The 20,622-nt window shown below is 43.1% G+C and overlaps 2 protein-coding genes across 2 annotated transcripts; one reads left to right on the forward strand and one right to left on the reverse strand.

The window, feature by feature from the left end:
* The first annotated feature begins 1,897 nt into the window (after positions 1–1,897).
* LOC121193023 lies at positions 1,898–6,208 on the forward strand. The gene is made up of 6 exons (XM_041055121.1): positions 1,898–1,977; positions 2,371–2,621; positions 2,767–4,710; positions 4,795–4,893; positions 5,406–5,468; positions 6,072–6,208. Exons 1-6 carry the CDS (start codon positions 1,961–1,963, stop codon positions 6,098–6,100), a joined length of 2,403 nt encoding a protein of 800 aa, XP_040911055.1. The 5' UTR covers positions 1,898–1,960; the 3' UTR covers positions 6,101–6,208.
* On the reverse strand, positions 5,513–19,896 carry gad3 (glutamate decarboxylase 3). The gene is made up of 16 exons (XM_041055814.1): positions 19,706–19,896; positions 16,294–16,401; positions 16,035–16,141; positions 15,238–15,373; positions 14,534–14,624; positions 14,255–14,367; positions 13,878–13,993; positions 13,202–13,281; positions 12,873–12,927; positions 12,571–12,687; positions 11,659–11,723; positions 11,168–11,246; positions 10,501–10,650; positions 9,943–10,050; positions 9,412–9,501; positions 5,513–7,165 (listed from the first exon to the last, which is right to left on the reverse strand). The coding sequence occupies exons 1-16, from the start codon at positions 19,725–19,727 to the stop codon at positions 6,992–6,994; spliced, it is 1,611 nt and encodes a 536-aa protein (XP_040911748.1). The 5' UTR covers positions 19,728–19,896; the 3' UTR covers positions 5,513–6,991.
* Positions 19,897–20,622: the final 726 nt, after the last annotated feature.

Raw genomic sequence — 20,622 nt, forward strand, 5'->3', positions numbered from 1 at the left:
CAGAGAATACAAGGACGCACATTAGTAAATGATTTTCCCCGGGGTGGGGGGGGGCAGGACGGGTTGGTCCATTATGTATGTGCCAGCCTTTCTAAGCTGTCATTTCAGAGGAGGATATTAACTTTTTATCAACATACTGTGACTGTTTAGTGCTGCGCCAAAAAACAGGTGCAGGAAATGAGAAGCGGACGGCAGCTGACCGTAAGAAATTCTAATGCAACCGGCCTGTGTGATGGCTTTGCACCTCTTTGATTCCACTCCAACAACGATACTCATGCTTCATACCACAGGGCTGACCAACCCATGGGTGACTAAGACTCAGCTTTCTAAGTGGTGTGATAATGCACTCTAATGTATTCAACAACAACATACCTTTTGAAGGAAGAGCCACTGTGCTTGGCGTTGAAGTGATGGCACAGATGTACAACACTTAGCTCAGCCCCAGGGTGGATCTCAATAATTGCTCAGTAATGTCGTTTTCCAAGCTTGTAAGTTTGCCCTGGGATTGAAAATCAATAGACGCATTACATTTGAGCATGAAAGTGTTCAAGCTAATGTTAGCTGATCTGTTAATTGTGTGTCTGCCAGTAACGTCCCCTCTGAAAGCCCTGACCGGTGACCTTATTTAATGTGCTGACTGTCACACTGCTGTGTTGTACTCGAATGTAATGTTAAACCCTTTGGTTTGGTTTCTGTCTTATCTCATGCATATTAGCAAAAGGTCAAACTCAAGGTACAATCTGTTTCCCTCTGAATGTTTGCACTGCCAATATTGACACTTAGATAAATACAGCAAATACAAACATATTAGACCTCACAAGACCTCAGGATCTTACTGCAAATCTCCACTGAAAGAAAAAAAAAGATCTGTCCCTTTGATATGGATGGGAAAGTCAAAGAGAATATACCTCTGGGTTTTTCTGACTTTCTAAGTTTATTTTAAGATGTTAAAGAATGAAAACCCAAGGCCTGTACTCTAGATCCATATAATCCACGTTCCATGTGACAGATTCTGTCACTGACAGATGAGACGGGTGTTTAAATTATTAGTAATAGTTATTGTCACCATCAAACTTCTAGACTCAAATAAAAGTGTGTGAAAGTTGAAACAAGAGAATGAAAGAATTGTGTAAGTAAGTACTGACTTTCTCAAAAAGCTGAATAATTAAATATACTTTTAGAAACTGGTTAATTAAATGTGCAGCTAAAGAATGCCTTAAAAAAAATCATTGAATGCTCAACCATTCATTCATGCTCTTTGGCTTTCATGGCATTGATCACAAAAGGGAAAGCTATTAATATTAAAGCAGAAAGCAAATGAATTGTGAGATGGAATATAGCGGGGAGACAGATTTATAAATAGAATGACCAAGAGTGTTTGCCTTTTTATTTTTTTTTTTTTTTCAAATTCAATTATAAATTAATCATTTAAACTGGCTTACATGTATTTTAAAGTTTAGGTCTTACTACAGAAAATATTAATTACAGCAACTATTGATATAATTAATAAGTTTAGAATTACAAAACTATGTATTTATAATAGTTTGTAGTCAAAGAGCATAAAGAGAAAAACTATTTATTAGTACTCCAATGACACGCTCCTGACTTGAAAAGCAATGACACTAAAAAACAAAGCAGATATCATTTAGGCAAAAACTCTGACGGAGGACCGGACTCAGAAGCAGCTTTGAGAACAGCCGCTCATTGTCTGACTGGATGTTTGGCTCCATCTAGTGTTCTGATGGCGCATTGACATGCAGCCCTGCAGGAGGCTTGGCTGTTCCTGATTGGCTTCAAAACTCCAAATCAGCTGATGCTGCACACACTTGTCTGATCAGCAGCTACTTAAACCCGCGTGTGCCTGTTGCTCAGTTTTAATCACTCGCCCTGTGCTTTTCACATGCAAGTTCTCATCAAGGTAAAGTGACTGCGCTTTCTCTACAGTCAACATGGAAAATGCATGAGAAAGATTTGGAGGTATGATTGTTTTTTGGGTGGTGGCAGTAGCGCCATGATGCTTTTCAAATTAAAATTTTAATAACTTTAAACTTTTTGAAACTGGATATTTAAAGTAAAATAAATCCCCTATTTAGTGAGTCAGTTCAGGATTAGTTGAATCATTTGTGTTATTCCTCACTTGTGTGTCTGAATCACAAGTATAAAATATCTAAAGCAGGCAAGCATCTCATATCCATGTGTGTGGATACAGGTCAGAAGCCGCTGCAATATCCTTATGCTAGGATTCAGTATCACTTCATTGTCTCAACTGTCATTTTTTTTTTCTTCCCTGAGTACTTTAAAATATACTCAGAGTCATTACCAGTGCAGTGGATTTAACAGACCTTCTACCACAACACCCCCCCCATTTAGGTTGAAAATGACTCTCCCAGGACCAAATGGAGGGAACCTAAACTCTGGTGCTAACGGTGTACCAAACTCTGGGCGGCTGGACCCAGGACTACACAGCAGCAGTCAAGACCCAGGACCTGCATCCCATCCCCAACACCATGTCCCTGCCCGTCCCGTCTTCTACATTCATGCTCCACCTCCTCCCCCCTTCCTCCACTACCAGTGGCCCATGCCCTTCTCCTATAACCCCTTCACGGGCTTCCCAGGCATGGGTGAGTCTGATTCATTTGTAGATTTTTCCAGTAATTTCCTTTTATTACGTCATTCATTATTATTGCCAGTCTTTTTAAGCCTGAACCATCATATGGGTTCATTTGACTCATTTTTGTTTTTGTTTTTTTTTTTCCTGTCTCTCAGGCTATGGTATGGTTATGCCCCCATTCCCTCCTCCCCCTTACATGGAGGCTCCAGCCTACATTCTGCCCCACCATCCCATCCAGGCAGTTGATTACAGACGCTTGCTCCACCCCCAGGTCCATGCTCCCAGCGCACCCTACCAGAACCCAAACCAGACTCGCAGAGTTCGACCCCCTCATACTGTACCTGTAAGAGAAACTGTCAACTCTGAGGTCCAAACAGAACCCATGCACAGGGGTGTTGATGCTTATGGTGGGGTAAGCCCACTCGCCAGCTCAGATTCTGGGCATGGAATCACCTCGAACTCCCCATCGTCAAGCTCCAGTTCCCAAAAACGTGGCTCTGCCTTAGAAGACTTCCAGGTAAACAGGACCAGTACAGGTACCACAGACAAACAAGGCTTTAACATCTCACATCCTACAAGAACGAAAACTGTCCAATCATGTATTGGACGAACTCCGGAAACAAAGAGCCGTAATAACAGTGTTGGTCAGGAGAACATTGCCCCTTGCAGAAAAGGTCACTGTAATATGTGGTCTGTGGGTTCTCCTGATGGTATGGTCCCTGTGTGTAGCTCTTCTCAACAAGAGGATGAGGTTGTCAAAGAGAGACGCATCTCCATTCCTGATATTCTGATGAGTTGGGGAGGGGGCACGCCGCAGCCAACAAAGCTGAAAATGGCAGATGAGGCACTGTCTGAGAACAACCACCAGCTGATGTCCTCTGAAACCAACTTAGAACATGCAAAATCTGTTCACCAGAGACCAACGGAGACCCAGAGTGACCCAGTGGTGGCTGATAGTACTGATACTAATGATGCTGAGGAAAGAATCTTAAGTTCAAAGGACAGTGAAACCGTTATCAAGATGCTCAAAAAGCCTTCTGCTCTTTATGAGCTCCTCTCAGACTCCAGAGGAGATGATGAGCCTGTGGAGTTGGTTGGTTCTGTTAGGCATTGCCTTCCCTACACAGATGAACTGTTGCATTCACTAAACGAATCCCAGAAGCTCCCTGACGATGAGCCAAAAAATGGCAATGAGACAAATCCACCTGAAGATTCTGTAGAAGTCTTTACCTCTCAAAGGTCTTTCAACAGCAGTCAGATGAAGAGAAAAATGAATGAGTCTCTTTGGTCTGTGGAGTCTCTAGCCCCTTTTATCCCCACGAAGGAGTGGCTGCTGCAGAATGGCATGTTTGAGCCTGAAGTAATTGTTGAGTTGACAGAGGAAGCTGAAGATTGTAGACACTCAACACAAGATGACAACCTAATTGTCGAAGCTAGAAAGAGGAGGCAGGCTTGCATATATTCCTCTCCTGACTCTGTTCCACTGTCAGACAGCTGGCTCACCTTCAGTACCTCGGCTGAGAAACGAAGTCCACAAAAGAAGCCAGAAATAGAGATTGAAATTTTTGCCTCTGAAATGAGAGAACTGAAGCAAGGCCAGGGTACGGCAACTTCAGAAAAGGATCCCCTAACTTCCCCTACTTGCCTGCAGACTAAAATTGTTGTGTCCTTCCCCACTGCAGAGGGTGCAGATGAATATAGGTCTTCTGAACCAGAGGCTAATCAAAGCCCAAACCAGGAATCACTTGGTATAAATGAGAAGCAGGAGAAAACCCCCTGCTCTCCTGAGCGGGAAGAAACTCTCCCCTTGAGCTCTGCAGCAGGAGAAAAACTCTCACCTACAGGCCACCTGATTGGCCAAAACGGAGTAGATATTGAGGTGGAGGATGGAGGATGTGGGAATGAAGAAGTCAGTCAGCTGAGAAATGAGCTACTGTGTGTGCCAATGGCTGACCTGAAACTGGCTGAAGTGTCTCCATCCAAGGGACATTTAGTGGACTGTGGAACTCAGTGTACTGAGTTACAGGAGCGACTGTGTTTCTGTGAAGAGCTGAAGGGCAACATGGGACAGAACAGAAGGCATCCTTTTAAATATCCAGGTGATCTCCACCTTGATTCCACAGTGAATGTTTTAGCTGTGTCCTCTCATGTGGTGTAATGCTTCTGAACTGTTTGTCTCATAGTTAAGAAGGCAAACTATGGTGTGGCTGAAATATGCTCCATGAATGGACACACACAGAGAAACCAGAAGAGGCATGGCCAGTGGAAGAACAGAGGTTCAGGTAATGCATATCATCTGGAATGGAGGCAACAGAGCACTCAATCAGTTTCAACATGGTTTATGAACATACCTGATAAGAATCACTGCATACTGCTCACCATTGTATGAAATTTCAGTCATCCTTTCAATCGTACAGTGTGGTGTTTATTTAAAAATATATATATTTTAAATGTATTATTTTAATAATCCATCTCCAGAAAGTAACAGATGTCTTGTACATTTGAGTGCAAAGCAATGTAAATCATGTTATTTTAAACAGACCTGCCCTGGGATGAACACTGTCCCAGAGAGAGAGATGTGAAAATGCAAACAGTCACCAAAGGCAGACTGACAGTGACCAAATACTAGGTTTTGATGTTTTATAATGTAGCTTAATTCTGATCAGTGTACAGTTGTGTTTTTTTTTTTTGTTTTTTTGTTTTTTTTAAGCAGAACCCCACCCTCTTCAAATCAGTAAGAGGAGAACAGACAAAAAAAAAAAAGTTTCTAACAACCTCATATGTGTGTCTGCAGAAAAGCACAGCAGCCACCAGGACGCCTACAACGGATCCTGCGGCAAACCTGGGAAATCTAAAGGTGAGAATCGCAGCTTGAACCTGGCCTGGTCTCAGAATGAGTGATGGTGAACATGTAATGCAGACTGTCTGCTGATTTCTATTTATTTTTATGTGTGTTTTTTTTTTCTTTTTTTTTTTTTTAAAAAGGCTCCTCTGCCAACTAAAGACGAGTGAAATTTTGGTAGTGTTGAGAACAGTTTTTTTTTTTTTTTTTTTTTGGTGCAGATTCAACATATACACGGATCAAACTGTAAATTGCTAAACAGATAAATATTAAATATTAACCTATGTCCTCTGTACCTACTGAGAGACCCATTTTACTACAGGACACATTTCTTTAATATCTACAAGCAGCTGCCAGTTTCAATCTTCTATGATGTCTGGACTGATGCTCATATCCCAGCACTAGACTTATTCTTTAACCTGCACTGTATTATTTTTAAAACATAGATGTGTGGTTTGCTGTCTGCAAGTGTCTTTATTTTTAAACCTTTCTTTCACAAAGACTTTTCTTTAGCAAGGCACAGGCAGATGTCATCATACGAAGCCTCCTGCTTTTCTGCTCACTCACTAACTTGCATAATGCATTAATGGCGCTCTGTGCCTTTTGTTATTCTCCCAGTTGGAAATGCAAGGAATCCACGGTACTGAGCACTGACCCGTCTACAAGACAACCACTGGGTTTTAAGTCAATTAAATATTAAAATGAATTTAAAATGTAAAATGTAATAATGCTATTTTTCAATAAATGTTTTGTATGTGTGATCAATATATTCTTAAATACATGACTTAAAATCTTAACAGCATGTTGTGGGTGAGTTTTTAATTCTTTCACTTCATACACAGAATAAAAATGTTTGAGCTTCATGTTTGTGCATGTTTTCCTGAGAACCTGCCAGTTACTTTCCTGCTTATACCTTCAAGGCACAGTGCACAGTGGAGTGAGGAGTTGGATGCAAAGGAATTTATTTCGTCTAGATAAGTCACTAAAAACACAGATGCACCCCCTGAAGCGTGAGTGATAATCTCACAGCTGCTGTGTGTGTGTGCGTTTGAAAATAAAAAGTGCCATTTGATTGGAAGGGGTTGAACAGGAGGCAAAGCAGTGAAAATCTCTTCTAGAAATAAATTCCTCAGCTGAACTAATAAAGTGGTCTACACCAAAGAGACACTAAAACATATTTTCAGATCCATAAATTTGATTGAAATAGCTCTAAAACCTTAAATAACACATTAACACAGCAGATGGGCTTGTTGGTTAGTGGGAAAACATAAAATGCCAGAGGGTAAATGATAGCCCACCACTGCCTGTTCAAGGCTGGGTGTGCTCCTTTATGCTGTAGGACAGTAATATTATACAATGATCCAAAGTAGTCATATAATCCAGAGGCTGTAGAGCACAGCTGGAAGTAACTATCAAAATCCTGTGCACCAACATTAGACTGTGTGTGTCAGCTGGATGCAGTATGGCCTAATGGTACATGCACCCGTTTCCTTCTAAATGACACAAACTGGGGTGAGACCAAGCAATCACATCAGAGGTCATAGGTCATGGCCCAGCCGGGCAATCTCATCCAACAGGAAGTCAACGTCTTCTTGCTGTGTTGCAGGATTGGAGAACACACACCTGAAGAAATTTACTCGGGCCCCCAAAGGCTGATAGCCAATCAGGACAGAGCCCTTCTCCATCATCCTGCCTTTGATGCGAGGAGCCACCTGCAGAGATGGAAGAAATGAAGATCACGATCAGTATGAGCATCTTTTCTTTATTATGTCAGTCTCCTTTAAACTCTTTTCTACCATGGTAAATGTTGAGTGTGAAATTGGTCTGGAGCAGTGGGGACAGTGTTGTAGATGTGCCTGTTCATAACTGAATGAATCTGAAGGAACCACTGTGATGGAACCACTGCGGTGGAACCACTGCGATGGCACCACTGCGGTGGCACCACTGCGGTGGAACCACTGCGGTGAAACCACTGCGATGACACCACTGCGGTGAAACCACTGCTATTGGAACCACTGTGGTAAAACCACTGCGATGGCACCACTGCTATTGGAACCACTGCGGTGGAACCACTGCGATGGCACCACTGCGGTGAAACCACTGCGGTGGAACCACTGCGGTGGCACCACTGCTATTGGAACCACTGCGGTGGCACCACTGCGGTGAAACCACTGCTATTGGAACCACTGCGGTGAAACCACTGCGGTGGCACCACTGCGGTGGCACCACTGCTATTGGCACCACTGCGGTGGCACCACTGCGGTGAAACCACTGCGGTGGCACCACTGCGGTGAAACCACTGCGGTGAAACCACTGCGGTGGCACCACTGCGGTGAAACCACTGCGATGGCACCACTGCGGTGAAACCACTGCGGTGGAAGCACTGCTATTGGAACCACTGCGATGGCACCACTGCGATGGCACCACTGCGGTGAAACCACTGCGATGGCACCACTGCGGTGAAACCACTGCGGTGAAACCACTGCGGTGAAACCACTGCGATGGCACCACTGCGGTGGCACCACTGCGGTGAAACCACTGCGGTGGCACCACTGCGGTGAAACCACTGCGGTGGCACCACTGCTATTGGAACCACTGCGGTGGAACCACTGCGGTGGAACCACTGCGATGGCACCACTGCTATTGGAACCACTGCGGTGGAACCACTGCTATTGGAACCACTGCGGTGGCACCACTGCGGTGGAACCACTGCAGTGGAACCACTGCGGTGAAACCACTGCTATTGGAACCACTGCGGTGAAACCACTGCGGTGGCACCACTGCTATTGGCACCACTGCGGTGAAACCACTGCTATTGGAACCACTGCGGTGAAACCACTGCGGTGGCACCACTGCTATTGGCACCACTGCGGTGGCACCACTGCGGTGAAACCACTGCGATGGCACCACTGCGGTGAAACCACTGCGATGGCACCACTGCGGTGAAACCACTGCTATTGGAACCACTGCGGTGGCACCACTGCGGTGGCACCACTGCGGTGAAACCACTGCGATGGCACCACTGCGGTGAAACCACTGCGGTGGAACCACTGCTATTGGAACCACTGCGATGGCACCACTGCAGTGAAACCACTGCGATGGCACCACTGCGGTGAAACCACTGCGATGGCACCACTGCGGTGAAACCACTGCGGTGAAACCACTGCGATGGCACCACTGCGGTGAAACCACTGCGATGGCACCACTGCGGTGGCACCACTGCGGTGAAACCACTGCGGTGAAACCACTGCGGTGGCACCACTGCTATTGGAACCACTGCGGTGGCACCACTGCGATGGCACCACTGCGGTGAAACCACTGCGATGGCACCACTGCGGTGAAACCACTGCGGTGGCACCACTGCGGTGAAACCACTGCGGTGGAACCACTGCTATTGGAACCACTGCGATGGCACCACTGCGGTGAAACCACTGCGATGGCACCACTGCTATTGGAACCACTGCGGTGGCACCACTGCGATGGCACCACTGCGGTGAAACCACTGCGATGGCACCACTGCGGTGAAACCACTGCGGTGGCACCACTGCGGTGAAACCACTGCGGTGGAACCACTGCTATTGGAACCACTGCGATGGCACCACTGCGGTGAAACCACTGCGATGGCACCACTGCTGTGAAACCACTGCGATGGCACCACTGCTGTGAAACCACTGCGATGGCACCACTGCGGTGAAACCACTGCGGTGGAACCACTGCTATTGGAACCACTGCGGTGGCACCACTGCGATGAAACCACTGCGATGGCACCACTGCGATGGCACCACTGCGATGGCACCACTGCGGTGAAACCACTGCGATGGCACCACTGCGATGGCACCACTGCTGTGAAACCACTGCGGTGAAACCACTGCGATGGCACCACTGCGGTGGCACCACTGCGGTGGCACCACTGCGGTGGCACCACTGCGGTGGCACCACTGCGATGTTCTGTACTGACCTGATGGAGTCTTGTATCTCTGTCAGGTCCAGGTGGCAGTCCCCTCAGACTGGGAGGGATGTACCAGAAACACACGTTACTGTGCTCTGGCTGTGTGAGAGAGGCAGAGGACAGAACACGCCCCGTAAAGGACTGGTTAGTAATCTAGATAGATAATGAACTATAAGGAAAGGAAAAACAAAGAGCTGGACACCAAACAAAACCCAGAAACAAGACATAAACACAGCTGTGTGCAAAGGTTTAGCCGCCTAGGACAAATAGCAAGCTTTTTGACATTTGAAATGAAAAGAAGTAAATAAATAAATGGATGCTGGTTAACGCAGCTGAGCACTTGCGACCACTGGATGCTGCATGAACGAGTAAGATATTATTTCCTGCCTGGACTGTGTGGGAGCAGATTGGCCATATTTCAGATTTGTATCATTTCCTTTGTCCAGGATGTGTTGAAGAGAACAAACATCAGACAGACATGAGGGTAAAAATTTATTTTTAAAGATAAATCAATAATTTGAACGTTTTTTCTGGTCTTACCTTGTTTTTAAAGACCAGTTCGAAGTCTGTCCTCCTCTGCAGCTGGTCGTACAGATACTCAGCATTCTCTAAGCATTTATTGACCTGAGACCCAAAGCCCTCTGAGCCCTGAGAGACACAGAGACAGAGACGACGACAGAGATACAAAAAGTTAAACAGGCATACAGACTCCTTATTGCATCAGTCTCACAAAGGGGTTAAACTCAGATAACATCAGGCAAAAATGAACAAACTGTAAAACCAAGCAGCTCCTAATAATGTTAAACGTTATGTCACCAAACAGACACACATAACATGTCAATCAATGTTCAGTTAAACTTCATTTCATTTTATTTGACCATCACTAAAACCAACTTCAACTTCAGCCGATTCTTTATTCCTTCTGTTTCCAGACTGCATGGAACTGGACCAGGAGGTCCACGGCAGGTTTTTCCTGACCAGCCCTGGACAGTGAAGTCTACAGTGGTCCTTCCCTTCTGTCCCTCAAAGTCTAGCTTGAGTGTGAAGTGCTGTGTCAGAATGTTAGAGAACAGTCACATTTATTCTGTACAGGAATACCTTTGCCTTCCACATGAGCCAAAATTTAAAGACATCGACATGTCGTCCACACTGGATGCTCTTATCTCCAGTATCATAGCTCACGTCGTAGGGTTTGTCTGTCTGGAAAAGGTACTCAGCCCCCAGCTCGTTACACCTCTGTAACAGACCCTGCAGAGGAGACAGACATGGAACATTATAGCAAGAAACAGCACTTTACAAATGTACTGATGATAACATTGAGGGTAAATTGGGGTTCACTATCTTGCCTAAACAGCAGTCTGAGGTCTTGGTGGACTCGCTCAATACAGATACCAAAAGAAAAAAAAATGTTGCTTAAGTTATCTTTTCAGGTACATCTTCAGCAGGTTCAGGATGCTGTGACCTTGAAAACACAGACTGAACCAACCTTTGAAGGTTTTAAAATTTGTGGAAACTTGTGATATTCTTTGTGATAAATTGTATTCTTTTGTATGCCAACTAAAGCTTGATTAACAGAGCTTTCACACTCAGGACACAGCACAGATGATATCAGCTCAAGTCTCTGGTGTCAAAGTCCTGAATATTAAATACTTTCCATCCCTGTCTAACCACCTCCCTGTGGCTTCTGAACAGGTTGCAGGTACATATGTGTACTGCAATCTATGGTAGATACACAGTGAACATGGGTCAGAGGATCATTTCCTACTCTCTTCTTGACCAGGATGACAGAGCACTGCAGAGGGACGCCCATCATCTTGTGAGGATTCCATGTCACGGACCAGGCTCTGGAAAAAAAAAAAAAAAAATCAAACAGCAGCAGTTCAGTACTGACTGACTGACATTAGCAACCTTAGCTCCTGCTGCTAACCAAGCTGAAACAGCATCTGGACTGGGCCTTAATCATGGGTCAAGCTTTTTGTTTGTCCCTCACAGAATTATAATGACACATCACCATCATCACATCACCATCAATCGTGTTTAACTGGAGTAAGACTGACATTGTGGAAAATAACCAGCAAAGATTAATAGAAAGGAAATCAGGTCAGGTGTGTTACAGGTGTGTTATGAATAAAATGATCCATTGGGCAACAAGCTAAACTCAGAGCGAGCTGTAGGTCCACAGAGTGTTTGTAGTGATGTCCCACAGAAGAGAAAGCTCATGTGTGATGTGGTCAGGTTGTGTGTGGATGCAGTTACCGTTCAATGCCCTGTAGTTTCATCCTGTGTCTGTCTGACATGAGCAGGCCTCCGCCCCACGCTGCCTGCAGGCCCACAGTCAAAGACACAATACTGATTCATTTAAGTCCCGCGCATTCTGCCCTGTATCAGGTCATGTGTGTATGTGTGTGTAACACTAAATATTCATTGTGACGCAGGATTTGTGTGCGTTTGATCTGATTGCTGCCAACAAAAGCTATTGAACTTTTGTGTAAAGTAGCAGTCTGATTTGTGGATCTTCTAACAAGTAAAAAAACTTATTTGTTTGCCAGTATCCCAACGCTGGATGTCTGAAACTATTGCCTCTCGAAAAAACTAAACAAGTGACAGAAGACGTTTACAACAAAGGATATCTGGTGACTCTGTGACTATTATGCTCATTTTCCAGCTCTATATTTTTATTCAGGACTTCTGTTTTCCTTTGTGATTACCTGCCCCACCCTGCTTTGTTTCACCTGTGTCTCTTTGTATTCCACTAATGTATTTGGTCTCTGTGTTCCCCTCACTCTTTGTCAGTTTGCCTGTTTTTGTTCCTTGTAATGTTCCCTCGGGTTTTGCTCTTACAGTGGGGCTTAAAATGTTTTATGGGGGTTCACAGATTCTAGCAAATGGAGGGAGGGCAGGGAGACGTGTGCTGGGTACCAGAATCAGTGTCAGCAAAAATGTGAAAGGATCCAACTGTGCAGTCGTCTAATCAAGATGGCAGAGGATTGTCTGAACTTTTGGCACACTCTGGTCCTGGCTCTGAATTTATGGTGTCTTATGGGTAAGCCCATGCAGACTGGAGATAGTTATATGCATGACACAAAAATAAAAATTCTATTCCCTCACTTCACTCATAACAGAGAAGGGGCCTGTGTGTGTGTGAGACAGAGATGTGGGGCACCTTACATCAACATGCATCCACACTGTGTGTCTCTGGCAGATGTCTGCGATGGCGCTGAGAGGATCGAAGGCGCCGTACACCGTGGTTCCTGCTGTCGCGTTCACATAGAAGGGAACCAAACCCTGGAACTCACAGAACTCACCTCATTATATGTATGTACGGTACTATACTTTGCCATATTATACAACAAATGTCAGTGAAATTTGGTGAGAGGATTTTGGTGAGATTATGGGATATGGGGACAGTTTGAGCACATTTTGTTTTCTATCATAAAAAACAGGACTTTTTTTAAACTTTCCATTCATACCTTCTCTTCAGCTGTAACAATGCAAGACTCGAGTTCAGCGGGAATCATTTTCCCTCTTCAAGGACCAAAAGAGAAGAAGACAGATGTTCAGTGAGCAGGAACTGTTCACAGTAAAATGTATTCTAATGAACACAAATGATTAAACACTATGCTTTAAATATGTAATATACAGCAAGCCCACATGCAGGAAAAAAAAAAATTCCCCCCAACACACACACACACGAGGACACACACATAAAGCTGAAACAGGTGAGCAAACATTTCTTTTGTCGTGCATCACACTGACGGTGAACAAACACGTGTGCATGGTGAGTGTCTCACTTACCCACCTTTCATCACATTTCACCATGAAAACATTCTCACTGCCCATCCCCAGCACGGCCGCAGATTTCTTCACTGAATAGTGGCTCTGAATGAGGGAAAACACAAACAGCCTTTCATCTTCATTGGTCTCGCCACAATGACTCTCGGGCTGAAAGAAGTGCCTGCATTGTCTGCGTCTAAGAAGAAGACGCTCCCAGGCGTGCATGTCAGTTTCACCTGACGTGCACCTGTATACTATCCTACGTTATACAATACTACAAAATACTATAATATACTATACTGCTATGAATGAAATCATTACATAAGATAAAGTGGAAAGTCTGCAGAAATGTCTGAAATATGAAATATTATTTAAAGCACAGACATTTGGGACTAAGGCCTTTGTCAGGGCACTAATTGTCGGACCACACGACGGTGGTCACAATATGGTGTTTGTAATATTAGTCAGTCAGTCTTTATAAAAACATCAGATCCAAACAGTTTCTCTCTGCAGCAGCAGCAGCTCCTTACAGTAACTTTTATTTCAGTATTCTTACTTTTTTTTTATTTTTTGCTTGAACCAGCAAAAAAAAATTGATTTAGGTGCGAAAAAAAAACTGAGGGCTGATACCTACGGGTCTAATTAAGGCTAAATCCACATACTCCACAGAGTCTCACAGTTAGAGCGTGAAGTGTTATTACATGTTCAGAAGTGAAGAGGGCCAGTCGAGGGAGAGCTCCCATCCCTCTGGTCTTCACCTCGGGGTAGAAGTGATATCTGGCCACCAGGATGCTGTATAGGTTTGCGATTGTGCCTCCTTCAGAAAACAGAAGGCACAGGGTGAACAAGTAGCAGTCACTGCTATTGTTTGTGCTGTTTCTGTTGTTCTCAGCATACTTCTATCCTAATACTATAAAGTAAAGACTATAAACTGCATGTTGACAGTGTGTGGCAGCACAGGTACTAGCTTGAGGCAAAATAAAGATAACTTTTTTCAGTGTTTACTTTTAACTGCATTTATCAAAACAGCAGTTCATCCACACAGCCTCTGCTGCACTACCTTCCTTGCACGTGTTACCTGGACAGAAGATTCCGTCTCCCTCATAGTCAGACCATCCCACAATGCTCTGCATCTTCCTCAGCAGAACCTCCTCCATGAGGATGAAGACAGGAGACACCTCATATGTAAACCTGGGGAGGACATGCATTGTATTGTATTGTAAAGACACGTACTTCACATTATAACTAAGTGATAAACATCTCATGTTTAGCTTTCTGAACTGCAGATTAAATGAAAGTCAATACTTGAGTAAATATACTTAAATGTTGTTTTCCACCACTGGTGATAAGCTCTTACATGTTAGTGTTAGCTGTAGAGGTCAACCACTCGCCAGCTACACCAATCACATCCAGACCTGAAGACAGCTGGTTGAAGAAACGGGGATGGCCTGGAAGAATAAAGGTCATAGGTCACAGGGCAAGCAGATAAAGAGATGAGGTGGCTACATACACGTCTGACTATGATATAACTGAAACTGCAAAGCTTGCTATAATCAAAAATGGTTGGTCAATCATTTTACTGATGGGTCTTCACCTTTTTTTTTTTTTTTTTTTTTTGGTGTTGTAGTATTTAATTTCCATTTAGAGCACTCAATGCAACACAAACTAAAGGCATAACACAAGTAAACTAGAAATGCTATTGTATGTGTGTATACACACGTGTCCTGGGGTTCACATGTATGCATATCAGTGACCATAGCCTCTCATGCCAGGTTAGCAGTGAGCACTAATTGTAAAACTGTGAATAATAAAATTTGGTTACTGGGCAGACTTAGGAGAAGTGGGTACATCAGTTTTATATTCATTATTTCTTTCATATATTGTTGTGCAGGTGTAAACTGAACTGTATGAATTTCACTTCACAGAATCAACTGTTCCTACATTTCTCATCTCATAAGTTTCTCATCTTAGCATCATTTTTGGACATTTTTCATCATCTCTTATAAATTAAAGTCATACAGACTCACACATACACACACACACACACACACACACACACACCTGTACTGACACCATACTTGAGGGTGTCTCTGCAGTCTACCAGTATCTGCTCCAGAGTCTCTGGTTGATCAGGCAGGTCCAGACTGAAGCCCTCCAGTCCCTCCTTCAGCTGGTGAGGATGGTGGAAGTCCAGGACCTAAATAACAAGAAGCAGTTTTTGTCTCCTATTTACTAATTATGTGGGCAGCATGGTAGTACATACATGTCTGATATAACTAAAACTTCAAAGCTTCAGATTCTGGGTTTCTGTGTGGAGTTGGCATGTTCTTCCTGTGCTGGTGTGGGCTTCCTCCAGGTATTCCAGCTTCCTCCCACAGTCCAAAGACTTGGCAGATTTGGTTAACAGGAGACTCTAAATTGCGTGTGAATGGTTGTCTGTCTTTATATGTCAACCCTGAGATGGACCTGTCCAGGGTGCCTCTTGCCTAGTGTCTGTGACCCTCATGGACAAAGGTGTATAGCTGATGGATGGATGGATATTTATTAATATAAAGTCTTCACACATTTTCACAACTTATTGGCTTTATATCCAAAATCATTCACTACATCCTTCCACACAAAGATTTCCATTGGTTGACAACAGTTCTACATCCTTCTTTACTTTCTGTTGATATCTACCAGCAGTGTTCACTAAACCTAACCTAAACCTTATCATTTCCTGTCCAGCTATTAGCCCAGAAAAGTTTGAGTATCATTGAGCAGCATGTTCAGATAGTGTACATTAGTGTGTTTGTGTTAGTGTGTTTAAACACAGCGGTCCTACAGTACAGTGTTTATAATGTTGAGCAGCTGGGTACCTTGGAACTCCTCTGGCTTGACTTGCAGAGATACGTCATCAAGATGTTAACCAGCTCCTGCAGAAATCTCCTGGTCATCTTCTCACCACCTGAAGCTGGGAGCAGGTCTGCACAAGCACACACAAACACAAACACACACACACACACACACACACACACACACAAACAAAAATTAACATGCTGCCCTTCAGTGGCAGAACCCTCATGTCAGCCCTTCAGACTATCATATGGACCACACCTGGACACAATGAACTCTCACCTTTGCTGTAGATGCTGCTGAAGTCAGCAGGTGTCTGTCTTCTGTCTCTGAGTCCAGCTGGGTCTTCCTGCTGTTTGTCACTCCCAGCTGATTTATCAATTACTCTGTCTGAAATTCCAAAACATGCTGTATGTGTTAGGGATTTTTTGCTGCAGACCAACAGTAATTAAGTAAAAGAACTAGCTCTACATTTGTCCTGGACTTAAAAACTGGTGCTATATGTGCAGCCTTCTTCTTCTTCTTTTTTCATACTGTTTACTGTTTATAGTATTTATTATTATTATTGTTGTGTATTATTGTGTATTATTGTGTAAATCCTGAGTGTCTTCTCTGCTGCTGTAACAGTGCAATTTCCCCATTGTGGGACTATTAAAGGTTTATCTTATCTTATCTTATCTTATCTTATCTTATCTTATCTTATCTTATCTTTGATTTAGTCACAGGTTGAAATTTTACATCGATCTGTCTGACATCGTGCGTCACTGGCATGAGTGTGAAACATCTCCTCATTATGGCTGTTGGTCCTCTACAATGAACAGGTTGGTCAGCGAAGACAAAGGTTTCTCTTGAAAACTGTGGGTGAGCTCAAACCACCCGTCAAACCACTCCTCAGCTGTGCAAAAGAAGACTTATTTGAAAAAAAAATCCCTTTTAGATGTTATTCTGTCATCCTTCCTCTCTCCTTCACCTCCTCACCATGGCTCATAGCTACTCAGTTTTCTTAACTGAGGAGTAATAGTGTAGTGATGGTCTCCTCCTGGGTGCAACACTGTGTAAAATACTCCAATACAATTCTGAATGTGTTAGGCAATCAGTTACCACAACTTGCTGTAATGAGGAAGCCTTAGGAAATTCTGAAAAGTACTTGTTCAGCCTCCACATCACTTAGTCCCATGCATTCTTCTGAACAAATTGCAAATGCTTTGGCAAATTCATGCCAATGACTGTGTTATCGTCTGCTGTTACTTATATTATCAAGTGCAAAATGTACAATATAATACTGGTTCTCTATTAAACAGCCTTGTCCTCCGTCCATCTTCTTGTCAGCACAGTGATTCTGGCCAGTTATGGTCCTACAATCTATCTACAGATTGGACATTTACATAAGCAAACTGTAGATAAGCTTCAGAGAGAGAAGTCATTACAGTGTAATATCCACCCACATGTTTCCTGGAGAGCACCCATGAAGCGTGCACATGCATGCCTGCACTGTTAAGTTGTGGCTTGTTTTAGAGGTTATAAAAACCAGTGTTCCTACAGTTTACTGGTCAGCTATAACAGATCAGATTCCACCTCGGATTAGTGTTTTCTTATGAAAGACACTCAAATTTTAACTGTGAATTATGACTCACTTACAAAGTGGTATCTTATCCATAGAAAGGTCTAACATCCTACGCATACTGTGCATGTTGCTTGACAACCATGACTGAACAAATAAGTCTTTGACCTTCTTATAGCGCTCCTCTGTCCTACTGATCATGACTCTCCTTTTTTTATCTAAGAGCAAATGTGCTATCTCTCTGTCTGTCTATCTATCTATGTGTCTATCAATCCTTTTTTCTCTCTCCAGTGTACCACTCTTTCTATAGAGGGTACATCAAGTAATATATACGGTATATATCTATCCATATCTATATATACTCCATATATATACTCCATATAAATATATATATATGGAGTATATATATATATATATATATATATATATATATATTCACTATATATATCTATATCTGTATATATACCATATATACCATATATAGTACATACATTTTTAATTAGAGCTATTTCTCCAGAATTCATGAGGGACTTGTTAGAAACAACACAATATGTTTGGAGGTCATTGTGCTCTGATATTTTACAATCAGCGTTATTGAAAGTTTACAGTGACTGTTGGGGTGTGGGCTGTTATTCAGATCGATCATAAGAATCACACGCACAGTAACACTGTGCACAAAACAACAACTTGAAAGCAGCCCATGATCCGTGATAAGTAAAAAAAACACCTGATCCTGATCACTCATGTTACAGGCATTACAGACAGCAGATTAAGTCAGGCACCCTGATCATGGCAGAGCTGCACGATTCCACCTGAGAGTTGAGTTGTTCATAAGTAGTTCCTTAATGACTCTGATGTCAGGACTATGACGTAGATAAAAGTTATTAAAGAAACTATATTAATGAATCAAGTGGTAATAATTAATTCATAAATATCTGTTATGTGACATACTGACCACCTTCTTCATGAGACTCTTAACCTTTAACTCTGAATTCTCCACTGAGCAGCACAAACCAGTCACTGCTCATGTATTACTGATCCCTCAAACATTACTCAGAATTTGTAAAACATATACACATACACAGTAAGTCAACATGAATATCTGTGAGACTTTTTACCTGAAGCTTTACACTAAATATGGTGTTAATAATAACAGTGGTTACCATAGTTAAGTGTAGCAGTGTTAGATGACTGGAAGCCTTGTCATGTTGTGCTTGGCCAGCTTACTGCAGACATGACTGCTTGCAGATCACGGCTCGTTTTGTAGTTTTTTGTTTTTTTTTTACTGGACTTCTGGCATGCCAATCAAAACCTCAAGCCAACAGGACATCCATTTGCAGACAGCCATTATTGCCAACAGACATTTTCATACAGTCTTTTCACAGGAATTTCTGATGCCTGGAATGTAACATAAACATCTCTCTTTCTTTGGGGGGGGGGGGGGGCGGGGTATCAGATAACCTATTTATCTATTCATCCGTCCAACGTGAACTGGCTAAGCAACGTCTGTCAAACAGAAAACTGTTTGCTGATTCCAACGCAGCATGCTAAATAATACTAAGGATGCATGATACTAACTGATGCTGAAGGGAGTATGATGAGAACTGCCAGTCGTTGAAGGAAATGACTCAGGGGCTCAGGTGATGGCTCATATATCATGACACCTGAGACACCTAACCAACGGTTTCCTTTTGTTATACCATATTACAAATTAGAGCAAAAACTTCCCACGCAAAAAGTCAAAAGTTTCTCAACCAAACATTTCCTTTGGTCCCCCATGTTTCTGTGTATATTCTGACTTTTTGAGTCAGGAAACTGATTTCTGATCATTTCAGCATCACACGAATGTACTATAACATCACTGTTGTGCCCATCCAAGCATGTCAAAACTATCAGGAGAATTTTGTTATTGGATCAGTCACGCTAAATTTCAGTGACTGTATGACCATTGTCCATGAGTCACATTCTTAAGTCACATTTTTTTTTTCAACTATTTATGATTTTTGCTAGAACAATTTATGCTCAATAAGCTGTGTAAAAGCACTTTGTGCTTGGTGTAATTACCATTCCACATAAATCCATGATTAAATCCACCCACCATTCTCACGTATAGCAATAGACCATAACACTTACCTGGCAGCTGTAAGAAATCCATGTTCAAATCAAATTCAGTTCTTCAGAGCAGTTTAGCTGAGATGTTTCAGAGCAGTTTCGTCCCACAGTAAGTGTTCTTAGTCAGGATTCAGATCAGATGTCCCAAACAACAAATTTCACAGAATTCTCTCTGGGGTTAAACCTGGCAGTTCTTTAGAGGTCTGAGACAGTAATTCACACAACCTGACAGTCACACAATGACATTGTGGTGTCAGGCTGCTGCATTTAAAGAGCTTCAGGTAAAGGGGAGGTGTGGTCTGCTGTCAGCTGCTGCTTGGCTGTCACTGAATAGCAGAAAGCAAACACACCTGCATGATGCTTTAGTTGCGTAACATGATGTTATGCCCGTTCAAAGAGGATCCTAAATGCCTCAAGAGAAATTTTTCTGGAGATGTGCAACCCTCAAACCAACACCACAATGGAAAAACACAAGTTCGAGAAAGGTGCTACTGTGTGACAGGGATTTTACATTAGCTAAAGCTCTATCTATTAATTCATGAGATGCCTGATGAGAACAACAAAACACTGGCTTCTCCATCACAAATGTTGATGCAGATAAAAATGAAAAACCAGCCAGGAAAAATAAAAATGTGACAACTGTGGTGGGTTGTCATGCAGCAGAAAGAGACAAATTCCTAGCTTTTCTTCAACCGTGCCATGCCTGGTCCAAACAACAGAACCACAACAGGCAGAAACCAGGAGGACTGCTCACCAGATACAACCAGACCAAGCTGATAACAGTACAGGTGAGACATTCTGTGTTAATGGCACTGAAAATGACTGTCGATTGAACTGATGCACCGATAAAAGAAAGCGTTGAAGCTCTTCTCTGTGTGCACGTTATTGGCACTCGAGTTGAAATGAAAGTCGGCACAGGTGCCAAGTGTGATGCCTTT

The sequence above is a fragment of the Toxotes jaculatrix genome, chromosome 14 (assembly GCF_017976425.1).
Source record: "Toxotes jaculatrix isolate fToxJac2 chromosome 14, fToxJac2.pri, whole genome shotgun sequence".
NCBI classification, from domain to species: Eukaryota; Metazoa; Chordata; class Actinopteri; family Toxotidae; genus Toxotes; species Toxotes jaculatrix.